Here is a 14,419-nt window from a genome sequence, read left to right as displayed (position 1 = left end):
AGCAACATGGGTCGCTTGCTGCCCACCCCCTTCTAGCGGTTCAAAAACTACAGGAAATGCTTGCTCAGCTCGACTTAGCAATGTTAGTGTTTCTGCAATTTGTATGTTACCTTCTTGTACAGCTTTTTCTGCAACGCCTTTCCAATTAAATCTGCGCTTGCCTAATAATCGAGAATCGCTCTGAAGAGCCTGTCTGACAGGAACACAAATTTCAGCAGGCGGGGGAGGTGCGCTGGGCCACCCTTCAGAGCCCGGTGTACTAACAGGGTTTAAATCAGATGTAGTACAGTGTTTCGTTAAAGATTCCTGCGCTCCTAACACTTTGCACTTTCCCGGCGGGGGCAAACTGGGTGGATCTGCGCCCACAGCAAGCATGCCCGGAGCAGGATGCTCAATTTCTCCCACTCCTTTTCCCAATTCAAAGGGGTCCCCCCCCGGCATCTGATCCCAACTTGTCAGTAGCTACGGCAGCTATTTTCTTTTCTGCTTGAAACCGTTGTAAGCAATTAATGACTTCTTTCCACAGTCTCGCTAATTTATTGTATGTTTTATCACCCTCTAGCAATCCATCAAACAAGATATGTTCAACCTTTCGCCATTCGACCTCATCAAACAATAAATCAGGGTCAGCAAACAACCCTTTATCTTTCCCTGCAGCAACTAAAGCGGCTAAGTATTTTAAAGCATCTTTGCTTACTCCGCGCTTTTCTAAAAAGCGTAATAATAAGTCTTGGGCTACCTCTGATTCCATTTGATCCAGCTGGTTTTCGGGGTCCTGGTCAACACCGTCTAAGCACTCTATTGAAGCTCGCAGTTGCCAGAGTTGTGCAGTTCACGGAAGTGTAGCCCCACGGTAGGCAGGTCCTATTCGGCCTGTGTCACTGGAATCTCCCCCAATTCGGGCGAAGATTTTGACACACCGTCGCTGCACGACCGGCGCCTCTCCATTCCCGCCGCTCTCAGAAGCAGGGTCGTAAAACTCCGCTGTCAGGGTCCGTAGTCGTCAGGGTCACCATTTAATGAGAAACGACGAGAGGGAACTCACGGCAGTCTCAATATGAGATATAAAGTAAGCTCCATTTTATTTCACCAAACGAGAAACTTATATACTGTTACAGATGTTTCTAATTATAGATACACACACCTGCAGTCTGCTCTCACACATTCAGGGATCCTCCTGTTAACTCCCTTATTCTTTTCTCATAACACTCCTGACTCCCTAATCTTTCTCATGACATTCTTCCCACAGAACATTCTCAGGCAAACAAACCACTGTAGCTTGTTGGAATTTTACTGAGGCCTGACCATGCTGAAGCCTTGCTCAGGCTTGCTCAGTTAGCATGAGTTTTGCTGGAAAACTGCGTTTTCCAACAGCAGGTATCTGTTTATTCAGCGTCGGGTGCATGGGGGATCACTCCTCCTAACATGCACACCAGGTTAAGTCGCTTCCTCATTCTTATGCTGTGATTACATACATATTCATAAAGGGGAAGGCCTATTCTAATATAAAGGAGTGTCTAAGCTAATAAATCCCTGGAATTAGGTAGCACAATCTCACGCAGCTGTAGTTCCCTCTGGTGGTCATTCTGAGGAAGGTTCAACGTCTTCCTCGGGGGTTGTTAATGTGAAGGCTGGCGGTCTTCCTCAGAGTGCACTTTTCATCTTTTCTTGAGGAGCATGCGCCGTTGTCGCTGTTGAGCAGCTAGCAGAGTAATGAATGCATCGGTTCTCAGTGGCAAGAAGGAATGACCTTTATTGTTTTGATTTCATCACATTTATAGAGTTCTCAAAAGTCACCCAGATTGGTCAGTCAGAAGCCTTCCCCCAGGCCTGATTGGCCAGGCCTGCACTGCCCAAGTTCTGGGACACTGTTCCAAAACATCCAAACTTTATCTTTATTTACAAAACACAAGAAAACCTCTCATGGGAAAAACTGTGCTAGCCACACGCCGTCTCTCTCTTGCTGTGTCAGCGGTTTCTCCCCCAATTCTAACCACCTTTGTTCCTGTTTTCGGCTGCTCCTGCTCCTCATTTCTTTCTGGAGGATGTTCTGTTTCTTAAGGCTATGGCTAATATTTGCTTACTTATTTGCTAACTTCTAACGTTAATGCTTACAGGGGCTTTACCTCTTACAGGAGCTGGGGTTGTTTAGCCTAGAGAAAAGGAGGCTCAGGGTAGACCTTATCACTCTCTACAACTACCTGAAAGGAGGTTGTAGCCAGGTGGGGGTCGGCCTCTTCTCCCAGGCAGCTTGTGACAGGACAAGAGGACAGAGCTTTAATTTGCACATGGGGGTTTCAGACTGGACATCAGAAGGAATTTCTTCACAGAAGGTATTGTTAAACATTGGAATGGACTGCCCAGGGAGGTCATGGAGTCAGCATCCCTGGAGGTTCAAGAAACGACTGGATGTGGCACTTAATGGCATGGTCTAGTTCACAAGGTGGTGATCAGTCAAAGGTTGGAGTCGATGATCTCCGAGGTCTTTTTCAACCTTAATTATTCTGGGATTCTGATTCTGTAACACCTTTTTATGGGTAGGGATTTCAAGCTGATAGCTGTATACAGCTGTCTTGTATGCAGTTCAAAAGCATGAATAAACTGTTTAGTGGAACTGTTAATCACAAGCATAAATGGCAGTCAAATAAACATACTGCTGAAACGGTACCTTTAAAAATATCAGTCTTACATATTGATATGGAAAGAAGGTGGTTTTGGTCTTTCACCCCTTAGCTTTTATTTTGTGAAGTAAATTAACTGAGCATTGACTATTAGGGTAATATCAGCAAAAAAGAATTTAATTCAAATGCAGAATATAAGTAATGAGATTTCCTTCTAAGATTACATCTGTTCTTGTAAGTACTAGAGTAGTACTATAAAGATGCGACTGATTAAATCTTCAAATAGGGACATTCAGAAATTTCACTTCTTAAGTTTAAATTCAAGTTTTGCATAGATATGCCTTTCTCACTTAAAGGAGAAAATTATAAAACATTTGCTGTCCTTAGTTAAAATGCTTTGACCTCAATGTAATGGATATTTTGGCTACACTTAAAAACTGATCTCTTCATTAAGTCTGTCTTGGTTTGAAAGACAGGTATCTGCCAAGGAAGGCAAGAACCTCCCTTGGAATGGAAAATATGACCTCCTTCCCTCCAAATTATTATAACTTTTTAAATTAAGGGACTTTCAGGCAAAGATATGGGAAAAGGAATAACAGTTCTTTACTAGTATGTATAACAAAGCAAACAAACAACAACAACAGTAGCAACAACAAACAAAACCAAAAACCCAGTAAAAGCCTTCTCTTGGCTGTCAAGCACCCTCCCCTTTGGTGCAGTTACAGTCACAGCCAGCAGGGGCGCTGTCAGGCTCCCAGCCAGGCAGGGCAGGTGCAATTATTCCCTCACGGCTGCAGGGGGCGCTGTGGCGCAAGTTCAGTCAGATCTCCCTCACGTGGTAATGGGCTGGCTGGATGGTGGAACAGGCTATAGCAGGAACCTCGGAGTGGCAGCTGGGACAGCAGAGGCAGGCACACCCCCAAGGTGGCAAAAAAAATGTAACAGAAAGCTCCGCAGCCTTAGCAGGAGCCACGGGAGTCAGGTGGACATGGGGTGCTGGGTTAGAGTGTAGTGAAAAAGCCCAAGGCAGCAGCAGAAAACAGCGAGGCTGGGCAGCAGCAGCCAGGCTTCTCCATAGCAGCTGCCGCACGCAGCCGGGGAGATGAACCCATCCAGGAAGGGGGAGTGGGTCAGGGTCCCAGATTTTTCCCTGAGGCACCTGAATAGATTGTGAGGGTCCTTTCCAGTCAGATTGGGTGTTAATAAGATCCCAGTTCAACAGCTGCTCTTACAAGCAAAGGCTCACCCACAATAAGGAAGAAGCAGTACAGGGCTGGGCTCCACAGTGGCAGGGGATTCTCCCCACAGTAAGCAACAGCTTGACCGTCCTCCTCCAATGCTGAGAGAGAGCTAGGAACTAAGCCCAGCCCCTTGAAGCACAGAATTGACTCCACAACTCAGATAGTTATGAAGTAGGTATGTGTTTATTCCACCTGGGGTGCAGGGGGGGTAGCCCCTCCAAAAGCATGCACACCGTCAGCAGCACTTCACTTGGTTTATATTAGGTTACAGGTTACATATGCATAAAGTTGGACAAAGCCCCTATACATATTCATTACCTATCCCCACTTCGTATTATAATGAGTTCAAAGTTCATTTAAATATGCTCGCGCAAGCGCAGTGTCATGGATTAATTGTGGACAAGGGTCCCAAATGATTAATGAGGGCGATATTGGTAGTCTTCCTCACAATGGACTCTTCACCCTGTTCCCTTGCACATGCTCCCTTGGTTCTTGGTCCAAGTCCAAGCCTGAGAACCAATTTGTACCAGTTCGGGGTCCAAGGGCAGGATGCTCGGTTACACTCAGTAGTTTTTCTCAATTATTTGGCTCTCTTCTCTCTATCTTCCCTGATACTAGGTAGGCACAAAAACATTAAGCGAATAATAAATTGTCTTCAGCAGGAAAATCTTAGTAAATCATTATCCAATCTCTGGCCTTCTAAATCAGTTCAAAATTTATTATTATTATCCAGCTTCTAGTTCTTTTAAATTAATAATTTCTATTTTACCCTAAATCACCCTCACCCCTCAGCCAAAATCTCGGTATCTCTGCCCTTCCCAAGAGAAAGCCCCTCAGCTAAGAGAGTAGCCAGCCACACCCTTCCCCCAAACCTTGGCCACTTCTTTTGTCTCTCTTAAGTACCAGTCGTTATTTTTACTTAGCAACAAATGGGACAAAATTCCATGAGAGAAGGAAAACAAAAGGAAAAATCCTAACCTCCAACAAAGTCATGTCCAGTTAAACAGAAAACAGAATGAGTTCCTACTGTCAAACTGACTGTAGTAAAAGCACATTCCAAGTCATTGTAATATTTGTAGTGTATGATTAAGTAAACATTGAAGTTACCAGGAAAACTGTGAAGTTTGGTTTAGATTTGCGTTTAGAAGAAATCTAAACAAAAGTGTTTATGATGCTTTGAGATGTTGAAACTCTTACAAAATGCTCTCTTGAGGATTATGCTCATTAAAGACTTCTGAATTAAATTATAGTATTGTATGCCTAAAACTCTTAATTTTTTCTTTTAAAAATCCTTTTATTCCCTTACCTCCTCTGTTTTCACTTGTCAAGCCTTTGAAAGTCTTAAAGTCCATATAAAGAACTGATTCGCCCCAATCGAGCCCAGAGACACTTCAGAGACCAAGTCAGAGAAGTGGGTATTTGCTTTATTCGATGCACTGGGTGTGGAGGAATTCTTTCCACCAAACACTCATACCTCAGTACCCCCAAAGACATAGTGTTATAGGTAAAAGTCATGAATATTCATTACATTCCCCAGGATAGGAGTGGTTATACAAATAATTTCTCAGAAGTCATTAATATCATTAGCATGTGCACCATGCATGCTCTGTATGTCCTGGTGGTCTTTGGAGACCCCCAAAGACCCATTCAGGGTAAAGGTCCTTCATGGGATGATTCAGCAGTTTCTGTGCTGGTTTCAAATGCATGCTTGTACATCTTAGCTGATAAGCCATCAGGCCAGAGCTGTTACCTGTTACTGCAGGGTCCGGGAGGGCTGCACGGGCCGGCTCCCCCCCCGGACTGGGTCCCTGGTCCATGTAATCCCACCGGATCTGGGGCGGGCAGCCCCCGGGGTCCTGCAGCATGGCGCGAGTCTTTCAACCACAGAAATTCAAGCAGAAAATTAAGTAAGACAAAGGAACGAACCTGGACTCCATCTCTGTTCTGACAGGGAGGTTTATTTGGGGTAACGGGGAGAGGGGTTGCAGGGGAGGAGAAGGGGGGAGGAAAGGCAGGGACAGGGTAGGGGCTGCCAGCTCAGAGAGGAGACCTCTCTCAGACCCAGGCGCTGGCTTTTAAGGGGAAAGGAAGGGGGCAGGGGCTGGCTCTCTAAGAGCCAGTCCCAGGAGGAGGAAGGGAAGATTGGCAAAGGGGTACACACCAATAGGTTTTCAGGTACAGCACAGTGCATGTTTTAAAATGAACCAATAGTATACCGAGCAGGGGAACAATGGAAGCACATGGAGATCTGAAAATTGCATTGCTACAGTTACCTACATTCACTCCTCTCTGAGAAGCTGTCAGCTATAATTTGAATTTGAATTAGAGCTCAGCCTTCAGCCCTGGACAGGCGCCGTGCTGGTGGAAGGGGGCAAATGCTCAAAGAAACAAGTGCAAATAGATTTGTGTTTTCTATTTGATCACTTCTTTCTCAGAACCAAAAGCCCTTACTTGAGTATTTGCAAAAAACCTAATCAAAACTTCATTATTTGTTTTGTTTTACTTAAATTACAAATCCAGTGAATTAAGGTATAATCTCTGTACGGTAACACAAGTGCAATGCAATTCAAAATGTGGTCCAGTATATGAAATATGTTGCCAAAGTTAGATATACTACTTAATACTTGAACTAATATTCTAGAAGAGCCCTGTGTATCCAATGTGAATGTTTTAATAAAAAGCTTATTCCAATAGATATTTTAAAGCTATGCTTTAAAACAAATAGTAGTATTATTTGTAAAAATTGACCTTTTAGCATTTCTGTCACTACACTTATGTAACTATATTTCTAGCACTCTTGCTCTGGATAAAATAGCTTTAAATTCATTATTTATAGCAGAAATTTCTAAATGCATCTTTCCTTATATTGTTTCACCATAAGCTGTCATTAAAAAAACTTTTATTTCTGCTATTTCAGATAAATTACAATTTTTTTTGCTAAATGAAGCAATTAACTTAAGACATGCCTTATTAAATCTTTTGAACTTATGAATGTCCTTTTTTTCTTTTTCACTCCTTTCTGCTCTCTCTCTCTCTCTCTTTTTTCTTTTAAGTTGATGATTACTTAGCCATTTTCCACCAAGACTTGGAATACCCTTTTCTAACTCTACTTGCATTTTTTGATAATTTTCATTTTTCCACTTTGCTTCTACCTCTGATACTTATTCCTCTTTCTTCTGTTTCCTCAGTTCTTTGTTTTCTTATACCTCATTCTTTAAATGGGCCAGATAGAAATTGACGACTCTTTTTTATTTGTTTTTGTTGGGTAATCTCATTCAGTCACGTTCATTCAGGAATTATGTTAACAATTCTGGAACTCATATTTTTCTTTAAGTCATACTTTAATTTTTCCAAAACTGTGTTTCTTTGCCACTGCTCCTTTGTAACCCAAATATACATGTTTTGTCCTGCATACTTGCAATATTGTATAAATTATCCTGTTTTAACTAACTCCAACTTTGTGTCCTTCCTCCTTTCTTTTAATACTTTGTAAGTTCATTTGCATCTTAATTTATCAGCATTTTCTCATCTTCCCAAAGCCTATGCCGTTTTCAAATTTTCTACTAAAGTCCAACAGCTAGAATTCCATTGTTGCTTCTTGCTTGTTCCATATATGTTCTGTCTCCCCTTCTCCCTGCCCTGTCTGAATTGCTCTGCTGCTGCAGCATTTCTTATTCTGTCAAAGATCCTTTACAGTATTCTCTGTTTACTTGATCAAATCTATTAACAGTATTTCAGATATTGCTCTGAACTATCTGTTTCTTTTGTCACAGAAATTTTGCAACTGGCACATGTTGACAGAAAGGTGAGGATGTATAGTGTAAAATTACAAGTAATTTTTTATTCATGGTCATGAGGTATCCCATTCAAATTTGGGTACATCAAATGTGATTTCACACATGGTTCTTTTACCTTTCAAGTGTTCAGATACAACATCATTTGACCAATCATTAATTAAAACACACATATTACTGTTTTGCAAAGCAACTATAATTCTATGACATCATTGTCCATCTGATTTTTTTCATGATTGAGATGTGCCTGGGGTGGGTCTTGCTACAGTTACTTGTCTATGATGCCAGATAATGGGAGGTTTTCACAGAGGTGTTAGAGGGGCTAGGATGCTGGCATTATCTTGATAGTCTGGGGGTATCCTTTATTCTTCAGTGTGGGGTCTGTCCTTCTTGCAATGAGCTGGGGTCCCTTAGTCATTTTGACTTAACCATGACTATGCAGTATACAATGTTAACTATATATCTTAAGAATTATAGAATGGTTTGTGTTGGAAGGGACCTTAAAGATCATCTAATTCCAACCCCCCATTCCCCCCCGCCATGGGCAGGGATACCTTTTACTAGACCAAGTTGCTCAGAGCCCCATCCAACCTGGCCTTGAACACTTCCAGGAATGGGACAGCCACAACTTCTCTGGGAAATCTGTTCCAGTGCCTTACCACTCTCACAGTAAAGAATTTCTCCCTGTTATCTAATCTAAATCTGCCCTCTTTCAGTTTAAAGCCATTCCCCCTTGTTCTATCACTACATACCATTGTAAAAAGTCCCTCTCCAGCCTTCTTGTAGATCCCTTTCAGGTACTGAAAGGCCACAGTAAACTCACCCTGGAGCCTTCTCTTCTCCAGGCTGAATAACCCAAACTCTCTCAGCCTTTCTTAATAGGAGGGGTGTTCCATCCCTCTAATCATCTTCATGGCCCTCCTCCAGACTTGCTCCAACAGGTCAATGTCTTTCTTGTGCTGGGACCCCAGAGCCGGATGCAGTATTCCAGGTGGGGTCTCACCAGAGTGGAGTAGAGGGGCAGAATCACCACCCTCAACTTTCTGGTCACGCTGATTTTGATGCAGCCCAGGATACAATTGGCTTTCTAGGCTGCAACTGCACATGACTGGGGTATGTCCAGCCTCTCATTCACTGGTATCTCCCAAGTCCTTGGCAGGGCTGTTCTCCATCTGTTCATCCCCCGGCCTGTATTGATACCAGAGGTTGCTGAGTGCAGCCAAGCAGCCCAGGTGCAGCACCTTGCACTTGGCCTTGTTAAGTCTCATGAGATTCCCATGGGTCCACTTTTTGAGCTTGTCCAGGTGCCTCTGGATAACATCTCATCCTTCAGGTGTGTCAACCACACCACTCAGCTTGGTGTCCTCTGCAAAGTTGCTGAGGGTGCACTCGATCCCTTCATCTATGTCATTAATGAAGATATTAAATAACACTGGTCCCAATACAGACCCCTGAGGGGCACCACTAGTCACTGATGTCCATCAGGACTCTGAGCCATTGACCACTACCCTCTGGATGTGACCATCCAAACAATTCCTTATTCACTGAGCAGTCTACCCATCAAATCCTTGTCTCTACAATTTGGAGAGAAGGATGTTGTTGGAGACCATGTCAAAGGCTTTACAGAAGTCCAGATAGATGACAACTTCAGCCCTTCCCTTGTCCACTGATGTAGTCACTCCATCATAGAAGGCCACTAGGTTGGTCAGGCAGGAATTGCCCTTGGTGAAGCCATGCTGGCTGTCCCGAATCACCTCCTTGTCCTCCATGTGCCTTAGAATAGCTTCCAGGAGGATCTCTTCCACTATCTTCCCAGGCACAGAGGTGAGGCTGACAGGTCAGTAGTTCTCAGGGTCCTCCTGGGATGAAGAAAATTAATACAAATTAATACTATAAAGACTGGTACAGTAGTCAGGGAATGAGATTTTTCAACACTGTCTTACATTCTCTTTCAGGATTTTTCTTCTCCTTTGCCATGTGTGGACCATTTTATGTTAACCTTTAGGAAAATATTCTTCTTACAGTTTCTCACTATCTTCTTCTGTTTTACTTGTGAGGACATTTGTCAAGCTTAATATTTTTTTTATCTTTTTCATGCTATTTTAATCAATAGTTGGTTTTTTTGTTTTTGCATTATTTAATTAGTTTTTTGGGGTTTTTTGAGGGTACACAATAAATTACAGGGAACTATTTTTTCCAAATCATCATGATAACCAAAAAAAAAAATTCATAGTAATTTTACAGTTGCTACATCAACATCTTAAACTTGCAGACACAATCCAAGTTATTGAGCCCTTTCTGCTTCCTGACAAAAAACAAATTGGCTAGTCTAGAGGAGATATTAAACTTGCTTTCACTAGTTCATTTTTTATTAAAAACCTCAACACTCTACTTTTGTGTATGGTTTGGTTTTTAGACTGAATCTGGCTATGCATCAGAGTCAAGTTTACGACGCCATGGCTCCATGGTGTCTCTTGTTTCTGGAGCAAGTGGATACTCTGCAACATCCACCTCTTCATTCAAGGTTAGTGAATAACATTTTCTTAGTATTGGTGTTTAAATAACACACAAAACTGGAAAATAAATAAGGTATGTGAAGACTTTTTCACACAATTATAGGAAAAAACCTCAAACAAATCTTTGGTTTATTATAAATGTTAGTAATTCAGCATGTGATGATGAACAGATCATACAGGAAACTTTTTCATGCCTCTATGCAGTTATCCCTCTTAAACTATGGTGTCATTTTCAAATGGCAAGGAAATCAAACCTGTGGGAGGATTTATTAGTCTTTCTTAGCATACTTCTGAGAATATCAGGGCTTCTAAATGAAAGGAAATGCTGATTCTGTGACTTAACAAATTTGATTAATACTGATTGATAAATGACAGCTTTTTTGTTTCATGTGTATAAATATTTAACATTTGAAATCGGTTGGGGCAGAAGAGAAGCAGCACAAGAAAGGGGGGAGTAAAGGCTAGAACAAAGATCTTAAACTAGAACAGAATGTTTTCAGGCAAATAGGTGTAAACCTCATAGTATGTAAGATTGTGTTTTTAATAAGCTTTTCTTGAATGCTCTAAAGTAGCAGATGAAGTCAAGATGAAAAATTGAAACCAGTGGACAAAATGAGTAAGAAACACTTTTATACAGTTTCTTATGTTGTTCTAACATTAACTGTATTTCATAGCTGCTGATATCTGAAGTTTCTTTGTTGTGCTTAAAGAATTTGTTCTTCATAATTGCAAAAATACTTTTTTTTTTTTTTGGCATTGAACTATTGCTGAGCCTGTAGAAGCATTTGAGCCTTTTTTTGCTTGTATTTTCAGAAGGGCCATAGTTTATGTGAGAAGCTTGCAGAAATGGAAACCTTTAGAGACATCTTGTGTAGACAAGTTGATATGTTACAGAAATACTTTGATGCCTGTGCAGGTGCAGTTTCCAAAGATGAACTCCAGAGGGATAAAGGTAAAGCTGTAATTAAGAACTCTTATCTCCATAGAATTTAACTTTTTACTCAGCAATAGCCCTTTAAATAGTTACTATAGTATTTGATACCATATAAATGGAGTATGTATTAGTCTTAATTTAGTCTTTAGTAATGGGATCAATCATAGATATTTCTGCATATACTGTGTTAACTATTTTCACTTCAGAAGTTGGATTCCCATAAAAATCTGCTTAACTTAAATATACCTCTGTTGGGGAAGATGAAATAGGAAAGCCTTATAGATATGATTACCTTGCAAAAGATGCTGAGAATATGGAAAATATGAGCGAGGTTGAAATGCAGACAAGGTTCGAGTTGTAGAGTAACTAAAAAACAATGGTATGGCCACAGAAGGTAATCCCCCTTCTTGATAGAACAATGCCCTCTGCCCAGGCAGGTCCAAAGGTCAGAGCAGACCCTACCTGCCTGGTAGAAATCCCAAAAAAGGCAGTTTTTTAAGGTTTGAAACATGACCCTGTATGGTAATGTGATGATTCTTATAGGTTGTATGTAAATGCTATAGAGTTTGTAGCTTGTCTTAGATTGGTTAAAGGAAATTAGAATATTCAACAGAGAAGATGATTTATTGCATTGTAAACAGCAAATCACTCTCTTTTGCTCTCTTCTTTCTGCTCTCTCTTTCTCTCTCTCTTTTCTCTGGCCTGCTTTGGGCTGCGTCTTGCAGCCCAGCAGGCCTCTCATGCCCATGCTCTTTCGCAATAAACCCTCACATTCTAAAACTCATCTTTAGAGATCTCTTGTCCCTATTTTATCCCCATAACTAAACCCCGCGGAGTCTATTCTTACATACCTCTAGCTGTCAATTGTATAAATGATCTTTTAAGCATTTGATATTATATAACAATAATTGTTTACTCCATAAGATGAATTCACGTTTTTTTACTGCTGTGTCTCTGTCATGGTTTAACCCCAGCTGACAACCAAGCATGCATCTGCTTGCTCACTTCCCCTTTGCCCCCAGTGGGATGGAGAGGAAAATCAGGAAAGAAAAGTAAATGGAACTCATGAGTTGAGATAAGAACAGTTTATTTGAAACAAATTAAAAGATAATAACAATAATTGTAATACGAAGGAGAGGGAGAGAGGGAGATATAACCCAAGAAAGACAAATAATGCGCAATACAATTACTCACTACCCGCTGACCAATGCCCAGCCCGTTCCCAAGCTGTGATCAGCCCCTTCTGCTAGGTAACTCCCCCCAGTTTATATACTGGGCATGACATTCTATGGTGTGGAATATACCTTTGGCCAGTTTGGGTCACCTGTCCTGCCCATGCTTCCTCCCAGCCTTTTGTGCAGCTCCTCACTGGCAGAGCATGACACGGAAAAGTCCTTGCCTTGGGTAAGTACTACTTAGCAACAACCAAAACATCAGTGTGTCATCAACATTATTCTCATACTGAATCCAAAACACAGCTCTGTATCAGCTACTGAGAAGAAAATGAACTCTATCCCAGCCAAAACCAGTCTCTTTATTTTGAAAAACAACAGGTTATTAGTTTTGACAAGAACAATACATTCTCTTAAAAAGGCAAAGCTTCTGCCATAATGAATGCTCCTGAGATGTATTGGCTGTAGCTAGAGCACTGAGTGCCCACTGGAAGTCCTAATAGACTCAGGTGTGGATGTTTACATATCTCTGAATTGTTCTTCCCAGAGCACAGCTTCTTGTATTCATGCACTCTTCTGAGGCATTAATATTCATTCCCATGTTTGTTCTGGCAGCCTGAAACTTTTGATAGTGAGAAAACAATAGATAAGTACCATTCCACTTCTTTGAGAACTTTCTAGTGTAAAAGAGTAGATAGTTGCTGAATTGTGGCTCCTTGCTTATTCCATTGTAACACCAAGATAATGTTCTTCTTACCATCAAATCAAGTGCTAAATTTCAACATTTACCAAATGTTAGTCTCCTGATGGTTTCTGAAAGTAATGTTGATAGTGAAAAAATAAAGAAGGGAGGGTGTGTGTCATGACTGTTGTAGGAAAAAAATCTTAAATGCTGCTTAGCCATAAAAATGTTCTTAATTCTTTTTTGCACACTAAAGACTTGGGAAAGCTTTCTCACTCCCATAACACATGCTTTCTCACATTTAGTGGTAGAAGATGATGAAGATGATTTCCCTGTGATGCGTTCTGATGGGGATTTTTTACATAACAGTAACAGCAGTAAGGAAAAATGTAAGTGTGTCACCTTTTTCACTGAAAATTAGTATGAATGGTATGATAAGCCTGAGACAAGATGGGTATTTATGTTCTTTTCTAAGCATAAAATGACAAGAATAGTTATTTGAATGTATGTGACAGGACATACTTATTCCTGTTAAGATAATAATGAAAAGCAGTTAAGGAATTATAATCTGAGTTATTCTTAATTCACACAAATATTAATGCAAGAGTGTCAAGCTGGAATTTCCTATTCTGTGTCCAAAACCATTTCCACTACAAAAATCTGTTGAAACAGCTGCATCATTTGTATACTGGGAACTGATATTTGTAACAGGTGATTACAGTTTTACCTGCAAGTATTATCTGCTTTAGGAGTGTGGTGAAGCACAATGCTTTTCCAGTTAGGTGTGCCTCATTATGGTTTTTCTAACTTCTATGTCTATGTAATGATTAAGTCAACATTGTTACTGGATCTCACTCATCCTAATTTTAGCACTTTTTAAAACTGTATTTTTCAATGTTATGCTGAACAGTATTCTGATTTTTATTTTTATTGTAAATGATCTGGTTATAGTCATTGTACTCACTGCATCCATTCAATAAATGTGAATTCCTCACACAAGCCTTGCTTTTTTAGAAATCTGATACATCTGGCCTGCCAGAAGTTGTGTATGCATTTAAAAAATCTATTTGCATTCTTCTTATATTTTCTCTTGTTTCCTGGCTGAAATTATTTCCGTATTGACATTCTATAATGGTTGACAATTCAGTATTTGTTAGACTTTGGTTCACAAATCTTTGAAGCAGTGCAGTTGCAAATCTGATGGAATCTCCAAAAGAAGTACTTACCAAAAGCATTTTAAAAATCGTAGACACTTTCTTCAAGAATCTGAAAAGTATATGTGCAAAATAAACCTTTTCTGTCTTCTGTTTTCTTTTATCTGGCTCTAGTTCCCCATGTGTTGTATGTTTCCTTGCTGTATCTAAGTTTTCTTTCTAGAATGTTGCCAAAACTGTTAAGAGGAAAGGAATTGGAAGGAGTTACAGTATACTTCCAGAGAACTAAAAATATGAGTCAATTT

General features: G+C 40.6%; 1 protein-coding gene across 5 annotated transcripts in view; it reads left to right on the top strand.

Annotated features, from left to right (window-relative positions):
- LOC146425525 (ceramide transfer protein-like) overlaps window positions 1-14,419 on the top strand; it is a 323,504-nt gene that overhangs the window by 199,703 nt on the left and 109,382 nt on the right. For all 5 annotated transcript variants that reach the window (XM_085041600.1, XM_085041599.1, XM_085041598.1 and 2 more), the window contains exons 4-6: window positions 10,073-10,180; window positions 10,986-11,124; window positions 13,266-13,349. In XM_085041600.1, coding sequence (XP_084897726.1) covers window positions 10,073-10,180; window positions 10,986-11,124; window positions 13,266-13,349 — 331 coding nt within the window. The remainder of the gene's footprint in view (window positions 1-10,072; window positions 10,181-10,985; window positions 11,125-13,265; window positions 13,350-14,419) is intronic.

Source organism: Lichenostomus cassidix, chromosome W (assembly GCF_008360975.1).
Source record: "Lichenostomus cassidix isolate B80296 chromosome W, HeHo_3.0, whole genome shotgun sequence".
Classification (NCBI taxonomy): domain Eukaryota; kingdom Metazoa; phylum Chordata; class Aves; order Passeriformes; family Meliphagidae; genus Lichenostomus; species Lichenostomus cassidix.
This window is presented reverse-complemented; position numbering and strand designations above follow the sequence as displayed.